The following is an 18,725-nucleotide window of genomic DNA, read 5'->3' on the forward strand; positions in this document are numbered from 1 at the left end:
GAAATGTGGCACTACATATAAAATTCCTTTAAATGTTTCATATTTTGGGTTCATATATTCAAGATTCAGATAATAAAAAAAACTAACTGTGACATGAACAATGCCCATTTCTTTAGACGATAATATAATTTTAAATACAAGTACTCTCTCTTAAGAATATGACTTTCATTCTGACTTTATGTGAGGGTTTGATTATATCTTTATTGATGTGCTCCCCCGTTCAATGACACAGTAGTATGTCTGTGCACTCATGCCACTAGAAACCTAGTTTTGGTACTCATAGTAAGCAAGGCACAGATAGCCCATTGTGTAACTTTATGCTTAATTCAAAATAAATGTCCCCTACTGTGCTTGAAATAATAAAAACTATTTGAATCTCCAACGTCTGCCAATAGTTTGAGTGCGGTGCTTCTCCATACTGGGTACGTGGGGGAATCCATAATTACGTCATCAGTGCTTGTCAGCCAATTAGCACTCGCGTCGTAGATGGGTATTTCTAAGCAGCATAGAGACACCAATGCGATTGTTCACAAGATGGGAAAAAAAGAGGCCTTGTTCACCAGATTATCTTATTTCTGGCAAATCTAAAAGGACTAAAACTGTGAATCAAAAATTTAGGAAAGAGTATAGTGCAAAATATCCGGTCATTGCATCAAAAGTCAGTGACAGTCATGCGTTTTGTACAGTTTGTCACATCGATTTTTTTGTGGTGCATGGCGGGATAAACAATTGTTCCAGAAATACAAAATCGGCATCTCACCAACAAAAGGCTGAGGCGAAGACAAAAACGATGCTGATGACGACATTTGTGAGAAGAATTCAGAATATGAAACCATAAATGCAGAAGTGATGTTCACACAATTTCTCATTCCTCATAATTTACCCCAATGTCAGCCGATCATGCAGGACATCTATTCATAAAAATGTTCCAAGACTCTGATATAATGCAAAAATATGGCTGTGCTAGAACCAAAACTACAGCCATTGTACAAATGTTAGGTTGTGAAGATGACAAAATGATTTCAAGCATACTTACTAACAGTGTTTACAGTTTAGCCACAGATAGATACACAGACATGGATGACTCAAAACTGTATCCAGTGGTTGTACAATATCTTGACCCTTTGCTTGGAAAAATTGTTTATTCTTTTTTGAAAATGGTGGAATGGAAAGATGCTTTAATGGGAGAGAATATTTTCAAGCTTTTGGACCACGAACTGACAAAGAGGAAAATTCCATGGGAAAACTGTAATAGTTTTTTTTCAGACAATGCCTCAGTTATGTCTGGTATAGGTAAAGGTGTGATGGGACACATCTCAAGACAACAGCCTAGCTTTTACTTCATGGTCTGTGTCTGTCACCTCATGAATATTGCTGCCCAGAAAGCTTCCAGAGAACTGCCCTGCCCAGTTTATGATATATTGACAGATATCTACTATTTTCTGGACAAAAGTGCTAACAGAAAACAACATTTCAAAGAGTTTCAAGGATTGTATGACAAAGAAGAAAGAAAAATTCTGCAACTTGTTAACACAAGATGACTATCACTTGGTGTGCCACAACAGAATATTGGGCATGGGGAAGCCATTGAAGAAGTATTTTCACTGTGAAAAGGAAAAACTAGATTCAAAAGGATCTAAATGTGCAGCTCAGTCAGGCAGCAAGACTTTAACAGTCAGGATATCTTCTCAGCCATGCAGGGACACAGTCAAGACACCCTCCCATCCACACAGGGACACACTAAAGATATCCTCTCAGTCACACAGGGACACAGTCAAGACATCCTCTCAGCCACACAGGGACACAAGACAACGGTCTCCAAAAGCAGACAAAGAAACATTTGATATAACTCAATATATGTTTAGGCAGTCTGACCTTGAACTAAAGAAGAAACAATCAATGAAAAAAGAGAAGAAAACGAAAGCTAGCAAGGAAGTAACCAAGAAACGTTATGCACAGAGCAAGTTAGATAAGTTAATAGTTTTCTTGTACAACAAAATGAACTTGTTATTTTGTCTTTTTCTTTAGTCTGCAATTCCTCTATTTGAGCAAGCCAATTTGATATTGCAAAGAGAAGAACCTTGCATACACATTATGCATAGAACTCTAATTACAAAAGTTAAAAATATACTTGTCAGATACATCAAGACAGAATATCTTGAAGGCAACATCACTGAACTTGACTACAACAATGAATCCTTACACAAATCTGATGAGGCAGTTTCTATTGGAAATGCTGCCAAGGAAAACATTGTTAAATATGAAAAGGATCTGGACCTGATCAGCTTCTACACCAGTGTCAAGAAATACTATATTGCAGCTACAAATTACATGATGAAACATTTCCCTCTAAATGATGAACTTCTGATTCATGCAGAGGTTGCTGATCCAAAACTGAAAGTCAGCAAAGATTTCTTTTCTCTATGCTTCTTCACAGACAGGTATTGTCCTGTCCTTGTCAATACATATGAACACGACACTATTGAGAAGATGGATGGGTAATATTTGAACTATGAAATTGATACTTTCTCAGAAACTGTCCTTCAGTTGAATGTTGACAAGTTTTGGGTTCAGCTCTCTACAGTTAAAGATAGAAATGGCAACCAGAAGTATGGCATTCTGTGCAGGGTTATGCTTGGAATTCTTACAATCTTCCATTCTAATGCTGACAGTGAAAGGATATTTAGTTTAGCAACTAAGAACAAAAGCAAGTTCAGACCAAACATGAGCACCTCAGTTTTGAACAGTATTTAACACACAAGATGTGTATGCAGTCAAATGGACAATGTTGTTATAACTCCCAACCATCCAGAGACATTCTTATGAAAGCAAAGGCTGCAACAGCTGCAAAACTATTACGATGAGTGTCATAACATGATATAAACTAGTCCTTACACAAAGGCTTTTTCTGCTTACTGTTTGTGCATGTTCAATGTTGTTTTACCAGTATGTTTGTTACTCTGAACTAAATAAAAGACATAATTTCAAAAGAATTTTTGTAAATTTATTTATTAAATACACAAAACACAGTCATAAATGAGCAAACTATAGCAGTAATAAATAATAACAGTTATAATAATAAACAGCTTAGAGGTCAGGCCTAGTAGCCTCATATGATAAAGGGCTCTGTTTACAGTCATTATGCTCAGTCATTTGAAATAGTTGGCATCTCTGCATATTGCACTTATTTATATGTTCTTGCTTACTGCTCATCCTTTAAATCTAAGTGATGCCTAAGAAGGAAAATGTCTGAATTATTTAAGCAGCATTCAAGATTGACTTAACTTGATTGGAACAAAGACTTATATTCTATTTTGGAATGGCTTATCTGCTATTCTATTCCTTTTGGTTACAAGATTCCTATCAGCTTAATAGAAAGATCAAGGTTGAACATTGCCTGTGGGAACCTATCTCACTTTATTAATTTTTGTTACAATGAAATTTCCTGATTTTCTTACTTTTGAGTCATCCAGTTATTATGGGACACATATGGTTATGAATCTTCTTGGTATATGCAGCTGGACTCTGTGTAGTGGTGGCCATAAGACAAACACTACAATATAAGAGAAAGAATAGCCATGATGAATGCACACCCAGATATTTAAATCTGACTGTCTTGACCTCATATATTTCATGTGGACTCATTGCATTGACTGTGTCTTTTAGTAGTGGTTGCTATCAAAATATGTTGTATGGTATCAGAGATACTTTGTATTCTTTGTGAAATGTTGTTGGATGTATGATGAACATTGGACGTCATGCTTATCAAGACCACAGCATGGTGACTGAACTAGATTTTTAGTTACATGCAGCAAATGCTTTTGATTTATGGCACAAGAACTCTATCATACGTTACCTACATATGTAAATTCAACCAACATTCAGTTATGGTTAATATTTGAGTTTTTTATTAATAATTTCATAGATGACTAATATTTTATTTGAATAAATGACATTAAAATGTTTTTTATTAAAATAATTGTACAGGATCTGTTTGGTGCAGTGTCTTATTCAAAATTAAATGGTTCTCCTCACTGATAGGCAACATAAAATCTTTACACTGATTACACTAAGTAATGTTGTTACAAGTTATTGACTGTAGGCTACAGTATATGTTTCTTGAGAATGTCTACCTAGAAGTTTAATTTAGTAGTTCCTTTCCATCAGTGATTTATAATTACTCTTATTGAGTCTTAGTTTATGAATGTAACTCGTTAGGAGTATTTTTGAACTCCTTGACGGACTTCACTGTTGATGCACGAGCCATCTCCAAGCGCAGTGATGCCAAAATTGATTGCACAATAACCAACCCTTCTGGAGCCCGTACTGGATCTGTGGTCAAGAGTATGGATGATGGAACATATAAAATATCGTATACACCATTTGAGGAAGGTGGGTGATGTAAATAGAACTTACAGAATATTGTATGTATAATGTTAAGAATTTATTCCTTAAAAGGTATTGTACATGGCATTTGTAGAACTTTTTGTGGTTATTAGATTTGCAAAATGAAAACTGTAGCCTCATCTCAAGTTGTTGTGAAAACTAGACTTATGATCATTAATAGAAAAAAATCAACAAAAAGTTTTAGTAATGTACATAAGTGATGAAAATTAAAGTTTTTGGAAATTTTAGTCCTTTTTTTTCTTTTAAATTTAATAAATGTACCTCTGTAAACATAGCACAGAATGAAAAGTATGCTCCTAAGACATGCACCCATCAACAGTCAGTTGCAAACTCTTTTTGTTAACCTGAAGATGACCTAAGAAAGTTGAAACATTGTTATGTATTTTAAATAAAGTTTTAATACCCATACAAGCCATCTTTAGAATACAAGAATACAAAGATGTGGGAGTTTTACATTTGTAATAAAAATTGGAGAGTTCTATTTATTGTTAAAAGAAGAAATAAAATATGACCTGTTACTGCAGAAAACATAAATGGTTTTATTTAAGCCAAACCTTTGCTATTACAGGTTCACTGGGGCAAATAAGTAATTTGCTAACTGATTTAGGCTTAAACAAAAGATTTCCAGTAAGAGCAGTAAGATGGATTTTGCCCAAGAATATATAAACAACTTGAAAGTAATTGTGAATAAACAAGCTAATACTATCCAAAGCATATGTATTATTTAATCAGTATAATAACATGGGTTTGCTTCAGGTAGAATTATTTTATCCATCTGCATGTATTTTACTATTTCTAAATATGAGTAAATTTGCTCGTTACTGCAGTTATTTACTGAAATGAAGATGCTTGAACCACAAACACTTGCCACATAAAATACCTTAAGATGTTATATATGTCATAGAAAATCTAATAAAAACAAAAGATACTTACACATCTTGGGGAAATTTCAATAAAATGCAAACCAAGGTACTATAATATATAGATATATGTATATTGTTTTATTTTATTATAAAATCTAAACAGTTTTCCCTGTCTTGGAGTCAGAAGACCAAGTTTATAACATGGTTTGGAAACCAGAACTCCAATCGAAGCATGCAATTTTTTTTAACTCGGGTTTTTTAAGACAAATGTAGGAAAACTCACCTTTCTAATGATATATTATTTGGAATTGTAGCTATTGTAATTAAGTTTTAATGATTGTAAATAGATGTTAGAAATATGAATGGATATACATGTAGTTACATAGATAAATGTATACATACTTAGTAGGTAGTTGGGTAGATAAAAGTGTATTTCTAATGTGGAAAGATGCAATTTTTCTATCCACTATGGTAATTTCCAGTTAACTTCTGATGAGAACAAGCTACCTTCATAGATTAAAACTAAAAATTAATCCAGTAATAAATTTAATATGTTGTTCATACTTATAAGGAGTAGAATCTATTGTTTTGTCACTTGTATATTTTTGGTGTTAACAGTATTTCTTGCCATAATCTTAATAATATTTCACAAGGTTTAGCCAGCCTAGGAGAATTAGGTTAGTCCTAAATCTCTATATTAACTTAACAATGCAGTATAATCCCTATAACAGATATATAATAATTAAAAATACATAAAGCATTAAAATCTGAATTATTTACATAAAATCTGTGAGACAGGTATCTTGAAAAGGCTAGTTATTTACCAAAAAATTTTAGAAATTTGTGCTTTTATAACTTTAAGAAATAATTTTTTTGTGAATATATAATATACACAGGAGTGTTTGGAAAATATGAGTTAGATTATTAAAAAATTCTAGTTGTTGTGTACATCACTCAAAGCAGTTAGGTTAAGAAATTAAAAGGTTGAAAAAATGAGACTTTAATTCTGTTTAAGGATAATAAATTTCTGTAGTTTAAAACATGTGGAAGTTGTATTATGAGAACACTGAATGACATAAAAAGCAGAGTAAATTTTTTAATTAAATGCTGGCTGAATTGGTCTCAGGTTAAATAGTTTGAAAGATGCTAATGTAATATTTATTAATTAGATAATATCTGGAGGAAAATGTGATATTATTCATTTAAATTTATCAACTGTTTTACTAGGACAACATAAGATTGATATCAGTTATGATGGGATGCCTGTTCCTGGTAGTCCTTTCAAAGTTAATGTTACAAAAGGTTGTGACCCACGAAAGTGCAGAGCTTATGGGCCTGGACTGGAACATGGAGTTGTTAACCAGGTGAGAAAAAATTGTAAAACATACGTTCTTATTTTGGGGAACAATAGAATGTTACATACCTCTGCAGTAGAAATATAGTTTTTTCTTTCTGGTATGTAAAATGTGCTAACCTGAATGCTATAAACTAATTTTAAAACAAATTGATCTGTATCCTGTAATATTTCATCTTTTATATGAGATGTTGAAGGTTAAATTGAATACATACAGGCTTTTAACAGTTTTTATATTTTAAACAAATAACTAGATTGTAATTATAGATTTTACTTTGTTTTGGTTTTTTCATGTTTGGGCTAATTTTGCTATTTAAAAACGTTTTTCTATCAGTAATTTCAAAATACTAGCTTATAATTTTAGGAAAAGGTGATAAGCCAAGCTGCTTTGTTAGAATAATTGACTTTAAAGTGTTTATCATTAGACTTACACAAGTCTTTGGGGGAAGTACTGAGAAGGAGTATTTCTTGTTTTGGCAAGGATTCAGTCTTCAGGAAAGTCATAAGAAGGACTATTTCTGTGTTTCGGTAGTGCCAAATATTCAGTCTTCAGGAAAGTCCTAAGAAGGACTATTTCTGTGTTTTGGTAGTGGCTAGGATTCAGTCTTCAGGGAAGTCCTGAGAAGGACTATTTCTGTGTTTTGGTAGTGATCAGGATTTCAGTCTTCGGAGAAGTCCTGAAAAGGACTATTTCTTGTTTTGGCAAGGATTCAGTCTTCAGGAAAGTCCTAAGAAGGACTATTTCTGTGTTTTGGTAGTGGCAAGGATTCAGTCTTCATGGAACTCATAAGAAGGACTATTTCTGTGTTTTGGTAGTGGCTAGGATTCAGTCTTCATGGAAGTCCTGAGAAGGACTATTTCTGTGTTTTAATAGTGATCAGGATTTCAGTCTTCAGAGAAGTCCTGAAAAGGACTATTTCTTGTTTTGGCAAGGATTCAGTATTCAGGAAAGTCCTAAGAAGGACTATTTCTGTGTTTTGGTAGTGGCAAGGATTCAGTCTTCATGGAAGTCATAAGAAGGACTATTTCTGTGTTTCGGTAGTGCCAAATATTCAGTCTTCAGGAAAGTCCTAAGAAGGACTATTTTTGTGTTTTGGTAGTGGCTAGGATTCAGTCTTCAGGAAAGTCCTGAGAAGGACTATTTCTGTGTTTTGGTAGTGGCAAGGATTCAGTCTTCATGGAAGTCATAAGAAGGACTATTTCTGTGTTTCGGTAGTGCCAAATATTTAGTCTTCAGGGAAGTCTGAGAAGGACTATTTCTGTGTTTTGGTAGTGGCAAGGATTCAGTCTTCAGGGAAGTCCTGAGAAGGATTATTTCTGTGTTTTGGTAGTAGCTAGGATTCAGTCTTCAGGGAAGTCCTGAGAAGGACTATTTCTTGTTTTGGCAAGGATTCAGTCTTCAGGAAAGTCCTAAGAAGGACTATTTCTGTGTTTTGGTAGTGGCAAGGATTCAGTCTTCATGGAAGTCATAAGAAGGACTATTTCTGTGTTTTGGTAGTGGCTAGGATTCAGTCTTCAGGGAAGTCCTGAGAAGGACTATTTCTGTGTTTTGGTAGTGATCAGGATTTCAGTCTTCAGAGAAGTCCTGAAAAGGACTATTTCTTGTTTTGGCAAGGATTCAGTCTTCAGGAAAGTCCTAAGAAGGACTATTTCTGTGTTTTGGTAGTGGCAAGGATTCAGTCTTCATGGAAGTCATAAGAAGGACTATTTCTGTGTTTCGGTAGTGCCAAATATTCAGTCTTCAGGGAAGTCCTGAGAAGGATTATTTCTGTGTTTTGGTAGTAGCAAGAATTCGGTCTTCAGAGAAGTCCTGAGAAGGACTATTTCTGTGTTTTAATAGTGTCGAGTATTTAGTCTTCAGGGAAGTCTGAGAAAGATTATTTCTGTGTTTTAATAGTGTCAAGTATTTAGTCTTCAGGGAAGTCTGAGAAGGACTATTTTTGTGTTTTAGTAGTAGCTAAGATTCAGTTTTCAGGCCTGTATGAGTTTTTTTTTGTAATCATAGCACTATAACATTTCTCAGTTATGTTGTCAAAACATCATTGTTTATACTCATAATATCATATCTAAATGCTACCAAGAAGATAAGGGACATAGTTTATACTCTACCTATTAACGAAAGCACTATATTTATATAATAATTATAAGTACTTAGAATAAACATATATACACACAGACACACACACATTTATATGTGATTATTTTAGAGTGATAGTTATCTAGATTTGCAAAAAAACAAATTATATTAGATTATATATTACAGATAACATTTGTGTAGCTTTTTTAATTTTTCAAAAGACACTTCTTGCAAAAAATACATTATTGAATACCCATAACAATGTCCATAGTGGTTTTATTTTATAAATGAGCACAAATTTGTTTCGAATAGGATGAAGTGTAATGCATATATGTTTAGAACATACAAATATAATTATACCATCTAGAATATTTTTTGGGCTCTGAAATATTGACATGGTAATCATAATCCTTAATTATGTTTTACATAGCAATTTGTCTAGAAATTATTGGGAGACATGTATCCCTCTTCCCCAACTTATACACTCTTGATCCTAGTTCTTTCTGGAAGCAGCCATAAAAATATTCAGATTTTGCTGACTTTTATGTTATAAATTAGATGGAGGTAGAAGACTTCTTTTTGCTTTGTTTTTCTCACATCCAAGTTTATCACATTGTCTTCCTCTCTTGTAGGATAAACTGTTGCAAACAGATTGGTATTATTGTATTATAAGTACTTCATGTTAATTATTACTTTAGGAATATTAGTTCAGAACTAATTATCTAAATCTTGGAACCATCATTATGTATATGATTAGATAATTATATGCCAGCTTTTTCATAATTAAGTAATTTGAGTTTTTGACAGTTTTCCACAGCAGTGGTAAGGATTTAGAGTGAAAGATGGACGTCTTTTATGCCAACCTACTAAAACTCAGCTGATGAGATTTCTAAAAATATTTGGTTTAATAGTTTTAGCATCCATGTAAATACAATTTTTTTTTAAAAGAAACTGATAGAACTGTAGCATTATAAGCAGGTTTAAGAGGAAATTATGGCTAAGATATCATGAATCTCTTATAGCTGCTAAGTTGTAGTCAATTTTAAATTCAAATTGCTGCATTATTTCTGTTTTGTAAAATAGTAACTTTGTGTTTTGACCTTCATACCATTCTTCAGCTTAATATTCTAAGGTACATCACAGTTCCTTTAAGATTAATATAATATTAACATTTTCCACTGTTTTCTTGCAGTCCAACATTTTTACTGTTGAGACTAAAGGGGCTGGAACCGGTGGTCTGGGACTTACTGTTGAAGGTCCTTCAGAGGCTAAAATGACTTGTAAAGACAACCGAGATGGTACATGTACTGTGGAATACATTCCAACCGAGCCTGGAGATTATGATATTGGCATCAAATTTGCTAATCAGGATATTCCTGGTAAGGATTTTTAAATACCGCTGGACAGAAGTGACTTGGTTGTTGATTTATTAACCTTTTTCCTACTACTTGTAGCTCTTTTTGAACCATACTTTCTTGAAATACCTTTTGACTTTTTTGAATCTCAATATTGTGTATGTAAACTAGTATGCCCATCCGATCATTTGAATCCAAACTATCAATATGTTTCCATATGGGAATGTTACCAGTGTTAGTCAAACTAGTTCACAAAATGGCTATTTGAATAACATTATGGTTTTCAAATAAAACACTAGAGGTTTACTGCACAATATCTACATTACAAATCACCAACCCTAACCTCTAGTGCCCAGTCTCGCACAGTTAGTCAAACTTGAACATTCATATCCAAATTCAACCAGTCTTGTAAGACATTTGGATTATTATAAAATAAATTAGGCACTGAGTGGTTTTTAATTATTTATCTCCTCAATAACTATATAACAACTAATGTTAAAACAATTATCAATATCATGTTAAGCCTATTTCATTAGCAACAGTTGTCTATGCTAGTGGAAAGACTATTGAATGAGTAAGCTATCGAAAGATGACAAAGCTTTGTCTTTCTTATTACATTGTTACATTCTCTTAGTGTGAATGTTTACAATTTATTCAGTGTATTGAGTAGTGTTTTATTTATTCTGTAACTTATGTTTATCAAGGCTACACTGTTTGTTTTCATTACTCTGTAACAGTCTACACGTATATTTCAGAACTCACACTAACATACGTGCTGGACTTTACAGAGAAAAATCAAGTTTTTGCCACACTGCAATGGAAGCTAAATCTATTTTATCTTTTTAATTTATTTCTATTTCTATAAAAAAATGTGAAATTGGCATCCAGTGTATTACCATCACACAAAATCCTCTACACAGGTAGTTCTGAAGCACAGATACTGAAATATAAAATTAAATATTTCACTAACAGTCAAAATTACTACAGTATAATTCATTTTTTATTTCACCATAGTAACATTTTTATTTTAAGTGGAATGGAATACATAATATACAAAAAGTTTTAGCTTTGTTATTTATTATTTTAGAAATATTTAATAATTTTCTGATATTCAAATCCCATAACTTGTGGTCTATAAATTATGATTTAATTTTTGATGACAAGAAAACTCACTTGAAACAAGAACCAATTTCAAAGTTTTAGAAATCATGTCATTATTTTCAGATAGTCGTCTGAGACATTTGGTTTCATAGTATATAAAGAAAGTTTTTTTTCTTAGATTTTTATAAGGTTTTCAAATAAGACATATTTAATAATTATTACAATTTAATGAGCAATAGAACTTTAATTTCTGCTTATATTTTCAAAAGATGTCCAAAGAGAAAACAGCTGAGTTTAATACCCTGTTACATTAACATCTCAAATCATAATGAATCTCAATGTATAGTTTCCAATTTGTGGGAGTCTTTTTATTGGACTTATAAAACTAGATTCTGTTTTTGATGATCTTCACCTCTACAGTAATGATAATGATATAGTTATGCTTATTGAGCACTAATTAAATTTTGATTTAACAGTAATTAATGAAGTTAGATGATTACTGTTTATTTTTCCTTTTTTGGTCTTATATTACTATCACAAGCATTATACTTTAGAACATTATGAACAACTACTTCAATGCATACATCTCTTATTTTATGTTGTCCATTTCTTGGAATATGTCATCATTTTTTAACATTTGGTGGGTATATTACACATATTACAAATAGTTTTTTTTTAAATTTTTAATATGTGATTTTCTTTGTAACTTTTTAATGCTATAATATCTGATGTTAAAATTATGCTCATATTTTATTCCAAAATAAAAACATTTCTAAGGCTTTAACTTAGTTAAATGTAAAAAATCCAAAGAGACTGTCTTAAAGTGAGTTGATGTTATTTATTATACACATACAAGTCAAAAATGAATGCTTGTTATGTGTTGTAGCAGATCACTCAGCCAGTAATTTTTAATACTTATCTACAATGTTTCTTTTTGTATTAAAATTGAGTATTTATGGAAACATTCGTAAAACCAGATACCCCAGTTAATGGGGCAGTATTAAGTTTACAGACATACAGTGCTAAAATACAAGCTTGTTCCGTGACTTTGTGCTAAAGCAAAGCAAACAGAAAATTATATTTAGTAATGGAATTCAAGAAGTATAAACATTTCATTTGTCTCTGAATCAGCTTGTTAGTTATGTGTGTTTACTTTCTGTTTATGTATATATGTGTGTGTTTGTAATACAATCAGCACTACATGTGAAACATCTAATTGAAAAACTGATAACCCAGGTGCTTATAGAATGTGGATTCCTGAAGAAATGAGGTCTATCTTTAAAATGTACCTTTCTTTCTCTAAATTTACTTAATGACTTTTAGGAACCAATGTCATCCTTAAACATCATAAAGATATTTAATGCTTGCTTGCAGTATAAAGTTTATTCTTGGGTGAGCCCCATATTAGAGAAGGAGTGTTGACTATAATATTCCAAAGTCATTATATGTATCTACACGAAATATGGCAAAGGTTTTAGTAAAATATACAAATCTAAAAAGTTTTGTTACAAAAGTTTTTGAACTCAAGATATTTCTGTGAACTGATTACATTAATCTGAACTAAACTCTGACAAATCAGAGTGCAAAGTGAGGCTTGTGCAAAGAATCCAAACACTTTCATCAATTGTACAGTTTGCATATTGTATTTACATAAGATCTAGAATCTCCAGAATGAATATCTATAGTGTTTTCGGTATCTTGATGTACCGTAATGTGGTATTTACTCTCTATCACTAACTGCTGCCAAATCAGCAGTGTAAGGTAAAATGAATAGTTAACAATTCTGACATTAAATACATAATATGTTTGATGAGACTGTGCAAAAGGTCATGGTATGCACACTTTACCCTGACCTGCCACGTAGGGTAGGTTATCATTCTATATCAGTTAAATATATGTCTTTGAAATTATTTCTATCTGAATATTTTTTAATGAAATTCTACTTTATTTACTCAGCATTTTATACTTATAGTTTTAAAAATCTCTTTTCTTTAGTTGAATTAATTGTTAAAAAAGTGTTATTATCTCTAAATAAGTAATTCTTCTTGTTAATTGTAATTTTGTATATGAAAATTTCATTCAATACTTTTTGAAATTTTAAAATTATATGTCCAACATCCATATTCTAATCATAGAATCTAAAAGTATTAAATAGTGGTGGTGTGTGAGATACTGGTTTAATTGTCTTTACTTAATATGTACTTAATTTGGCAGGAAGTCCTTTCAAGGTGACTGCATTTGTTGGGGTGGATGCATCTAAAGTTCACGCTTATGGTCCTGGTTTAGAACCAAAGAACTGTCGAGCTAATGTTCCTTTAAACTTTACTGTTGATGCTCGAAAATCGGGCAGAGCTCCATTAAATGTAGACATTTATTCTGAGAAAGGTAAAGAACTGTAACAAATGTACATAGATTTCTTTGTTTCATGCATTTGTCTACAGAAATAATATCCATTATCCTGAACATTAAAATGAATGTAGCAGATATAGTGAGTATACCCATATTTTACTTTGTTATATTTTGTCTCTGCTACTATGCAGTTTCATAATACATTCAATGTACTTCTGGGATTTTAAGACAATTTCTTATAAGCTTGAAGGGTGTAGTATAAAATCACTGTTATGTAATGGCACTACTTGAAACTTGCCATAGTTTTTGTTCTTTGGCACCAGTTTATTTTGTGAGACATGGTTCATATTTTTTACACTTACCGATTATTAAAATTAGCTTTCAGTTACATATTTTATTTTTTATCTGTGTGTTTCCTGTTACACATATTTACAGATTACACTATGTAACACAAATTTTGTTCCTTGGTAGTATGTAATAATTCCTAATTGCTTATCTTGACAAAGTACAGAAAATGACCATAATTCCCTTCAAACTTTGCTTTTGTGACCTGGATAATGAAATTTAGAAATTAACCTATCTTTCATGTAAAAATGGGCAAATTTGCACCAAAGGAAAAGAAATCTAAATTATTTTTTTATATTAAACCAAAAAATGAAACTTATCTTTTAACAGTTAATTTTTTTTTCATTTATAAAAAGTTACCACATTCATTAACCTGAAGAAATCAATAAAAGCCTGGGTTTGAGGATCTGGAGATAAGTTTCTGATACAAAATGTTACCAAAAAAAATACACTCCAAAGTTTAACTTCATATATAATAGTGAATCAGGTTTTACCAGTATAAGATTTGGAGTGTTTAAAGAATGGTATTGTTTTTGTAATATCATATTCCAGGACCAGTACCAATAAAACCACAAATCAACGATAGGGGTGATGGAACGTATGATGTTACTTATGTGCCTCCTCCTGAGAATAGCATATGTGATATCAAGATTACTTATGGAGGAAAAGAAATTTCTGGAAGGTATTTAATGGCTTGGTACTAAAACTGTTCATGTAAACAACATGAGGTTTTTTAAGTAAATGTTTACAAACTATGTATATGCCATACTGCTTTTGAGTCTATCACTTTGTTGTTCACAGAATTCTTGTTAACTTAAATGTCATACAAAATTATTTAATGAAAAAATACCAGCAAGACTTTGGTTAATTTCACTGACTGCTGCTAGGTTTTCCCATGTATTTTACAAAGAACATTTGTATATATAGCTGAGTAAATTGGAGTATTTAATAATTTATTTTCCCATTAATTGATTAGTGCAGTGAACCTCAAATCAACAGGCAAGGAAGAAAAAAAAGTGTGGGATGCTTCTACTGTGGACAGCAGTGTCCTTCACCAGCTGAGTAGATGATATCTGGAGGTTCAAGTCATAACTATATTGTATGAGAATGATTAGTCACATGGAAATGTATGTCATTATGGTTAAATTTGATTTTTCCTGTTAGCACAGACCATTGGATTAACATTAGTTCTGCTTGGTCATTCAGGGAGAGAAATGTTAATCAATTTGCAGATCCTGTACGAGATGACCATTCAGTGCCCATACGAGTATGCACTGCGTATCTTTGTTTTGTAGTCAGATAATACTTGTTATATGCTTTAAATCACTCATCTAGTCTGTTTATTTTATTTTTCTTTGCTAAAACTTCAATCATTTAGCTAAACTCAGATTTACTGATTGAATTTACAGTTTTTCTGATTGAACTTACCGTTATAAAGTGGACTTACCTAATGTTCTTTGCAGAAACTGTTTCGCCTGAAAACACCACAAGTTTGTGAACCTCAACCACAGTTAACAGCATAAAATACAAGTTTGAAATTTGAGGGTTAATCACTCCATAAGAACGAAAGATTGTGTTTTAATTTAATTTACTAAATATACTTATGATAACATTAATACTCATGTTACTGTTGTAGAAGTAGGTGGCAGGTTAATGAAGTAAACATGTTAAAGGTTTATAATGAAAGAAATTACTTCACTTTTTACATAAGAATTTAATCTTTTTAGTGTACTTGGTCAACATTTATGAAGTACATATATTAGGTATAAAACATTTTGAAAATAAACCATTCATTTATCATTACCACAGATCTTTGCCAATAAAGCTACTTGTTCAAGGGTTGGGAAGTTTGTCTTTTTCATGGATTTGTTTTTAGTTTATAGATGCTTTAATATTAAGGAGATCTTGAGTTGTATTTATTTTTATTTATAAATAGGAATGTTGCTGGCTGTGGAAATCAACAACAAAATAAAAAGAGTTATATGTAAATATTTATTTTAAAAATGGTGTTTCTAAATTTCTATCATGAATTTTGTAAAGGTATAGTCTAACCCTGATTGTCAGTTTAAAAAAAAAGCATGCTACTCATTGAGTATAACCAATCATACAGGCATGTTCATTAGAGCAACAGTGGAGTTTATGCCACTTACAGCAGTTGGTGACTATTTCACAAATAGATTTCAGTTGCAAACAGCAAGTAAACGATCCACTGTTGTCCAGACTGATGAGAAAACAATCTTTCAAGATGTATTCTAATTTGTTTTTAATTTTCTACAGAATGGCTTCTAAACCTGCCTCTGTAATATGCTATTTTAATGGTAAATTATCTGCTGCTATTTTGTGTTACTATAGTTTTTTAACAGGATTGCATTGATTAACATTAGTTAAGTAACAGCTTGTTTAGACAGTCTGTAGAACTTGTTGCTGGTGAAAAACTGGGAAATGTTAATCTGTTCTTTAAATTGACTCCCACCCACCCTTCTATGGGGTGGGTCACTTTCAACTTTGCAGAGGATCTGCCTATAAAATAATCTCATATTCAGGGTCTGTTTATATGTATCAAATAACTCGTGTCGAAGTTCTTTTTGTACATTTTGTGCACTTATTAAAATAAGTACTAAATAGTTCATGCTTATTTTCTCAGATGTACAAAATATAAAGTATACAATGGGTAGTATAGAAGTTATGCATTCAACAACAGTTGGTTTATGTATAAAAAATGTTAGATAGTAATCATGAAGAATTGTTATTTAAAAATACTGGCATTATTATATTTGTATCATGTGAAGTATGAATACAATTTCTTCACTTATTCATATGCAAAGAAAGAGGAAGTACTATGTTCCTGTCCACTTAATTAGATTACATTTTCTATACAAGTATTCAGGAATTATGTTATTTCAGTATTATTGCTACTTGTCTTCCAAATCCTTAGTTTGAATAACTATTAAAGTATGGTCTAACCATTTTAATTATATAGATCATAAAATAACTGGATACACTTGTATTTATAGTCCTTACCAAATGAAAGTGAAACCTACAGTGGAACCAAAAAATGTGAGGGTCACAGGTTTAGGTATCAGCAGTAAAGGTGTTCCTGCAAGCTTTCCTGCAGAGTTTACTATCGATGCCACAGATGCAGGATTTGCAGAACCTGAAGTTTTAGTGAAGGTAGGTTTATCCACCTCTCTTAAAATAGTTGGAATAAGATAACATTCTTGAAGGCTTGTGACAGTTATGATAAAATAATGAATGGAAAATAGCTACACGTTAAATACTGATGTTATCTGTATGTAGAAAAACAATTAGTTGTCAGTCTTATAAAACAAGTTTTTCCTTACTTTTCACCTTTGAAACTTCTTCCAAAATTACAGTTTTTCAATCACTAAAATATTTTTAACAAAAATTTCAGATGAATCTCTTTTACTTCATGAAAGGATATTATTAGTGAACACCTGTGTATCAAATTTCAAATCTTAAGTAAAAATAATAACCATAACTTTATTTCAAGTTTTGGTAAAATATATTTGTAACTGATAGTGTCACTTTTATCATTTATTTAACATAACTCATAATTAAAAATTAAAAACGTTAAAATTTATGTTTCTGAATACCTCTGTGGAATAAACCTGTAAACACAGATATTGACTTTTTTTTTTAGATGTTTTGTTTTGCCTGTACCAAAGCATAGATTTATCTATGCTAAGATTGCTGTATGATTTGAGATTTTCCTTTCATTTATCTGATTATAGTAGTACAGCATCTTGGTCACAACATAACCTCATAACATGTGATGTGAAAAGCCACAAATGAAATTCTGCTTTGAAGACAACTATGGGCAAAGTTTAAATACCGTTGATTGAAGTAGATTATAAACATTTACACCAGTGTAAAATAAATAAAGTGGCAAGGGAGTAATATGTGAACCCAGTGGAAGATGAATAGATGTCAAACAGTGGAACTTAGAAGATTTGAAAGCAAATCATAGATTTTTTTTTTTTTTAGTTTCTTTACACAATCTTTTCCTTTTTAAAATTGTTTTCATACTAAATTATATTTGTTTGAAAGCTTTAAAAATTTACTTCTATAGCAGAAAAAAAAAGACCAATGTTCTGTTAAAATATTTAGTATGTTCTTCAAAAATAAACCGCTTTATTATTCTTATAAATTAATGTTTGTCATTCTAATATTACATCAGGATAACTTACTTCCATAAACATGTATGTTCTGAACATATTTGTCTCAACCTTTTTTATACAATCAAAACTGTTGTGATTATATCAAGGGTCCAGATAACACTCCAAGAAAAGTGACCATTGTGGATAATCATGACGGAACATACAAAGTTACTTATGTTCCAGATGATGTTGGTTCCTACAAAATTTACGTAAAACACGGAGGTCAAGATGTACCCAATGTTCCCTTCACTGTTAATAGCTTTACTGTTGGTCATGCCGACAGATGCAGAGTCATGGGTGAGTTTTACATCACTGGATCTAAACTATTACAATAGAAGGTACAATTTGGTAGTTAAGAGGACTTCTGATTGTCAAAACTAAATCTGTACAGCAGCCTTAGTTTTAATTATAGAAATACTGTTAATTATTCATAAGAGCATCAAAGTAAAATAAAGAAATGTATAATAATATGTAAACCACACTATATCTGCTCTATCCAGTACTGACACTCATTTTTACATTTTGATCTCAGCAAATGAAAAATTGATATATTTTGATGTATAAATATTCTTTACATTTTCTGTCCCCCCACCCTCCTTTTTGATTCATACATTCAGTGCTGTTCACTGTTGAGGGTTTTTTCACATAGCAGTCAGATAAAAGTTGAATGTTCTTTCAAATATTATCATGTGCTTC

At 31.6% G+C, this 18,725-nt stretch overlaps 1 protein-coding gene across 5 annotated transcripts in view; it reads left to right on the top strand.

Moving 5' to 3' along the window:
- Positions 1-18,725, top strand: part of LOC143239787 (filamin-A-like) — a 167,363-nt gene that overhangs the window by 71,644 nt on the left and 76,994 nt on the right. For all 5 annotated transcript variants that reach the window (XM_076481298.1, XM_076481296.1, XM_076481301.1 and 2 more), the window contains 7 exons: positions 4,219-4,392; positions 6,498-6,634; positions 9,894-10,080; positions 13,372-13,542; positions 14,404-14,533; positions 16,866-17,022; positions 18,137-18,326. In XM_076481298.1, the coding sequence (XP_076337413.1) occupies positions 4,219-4,392; positions 6,498-6,634; positions 9,894-10,080; positions 13,372-13,542; positions 14,404-14,533; positions 16,866-17,022; positions 18,137-18,326 (1,146 nt within the window). The remainder of the gene's footprint in view (positions 1-4,218; positions 4,393-6,497; positions 6,635-9,893; positions 10,081-13,371; positions 13,543-14,403; positions 14,534-16,865; positions 17,023-18,136; positions 18,327-18,725) is intronic.

The sequence above is a fragment of the Tachypleus tridentatus genome, chromosome 13 (assembly GCF_004210375.1).
Source record: "Tachypleus tridentatus isolate NWPU-2018 chromosome 13, ASM421037v1, whole genome shotgun sequence".
Taxonomy (NCBI): Eukaryota; Metazoa; Arthropoda; class Merostomata; order Xiphosura; family Limulidae; genus Tachypleus; species Tachypleus tridentatus.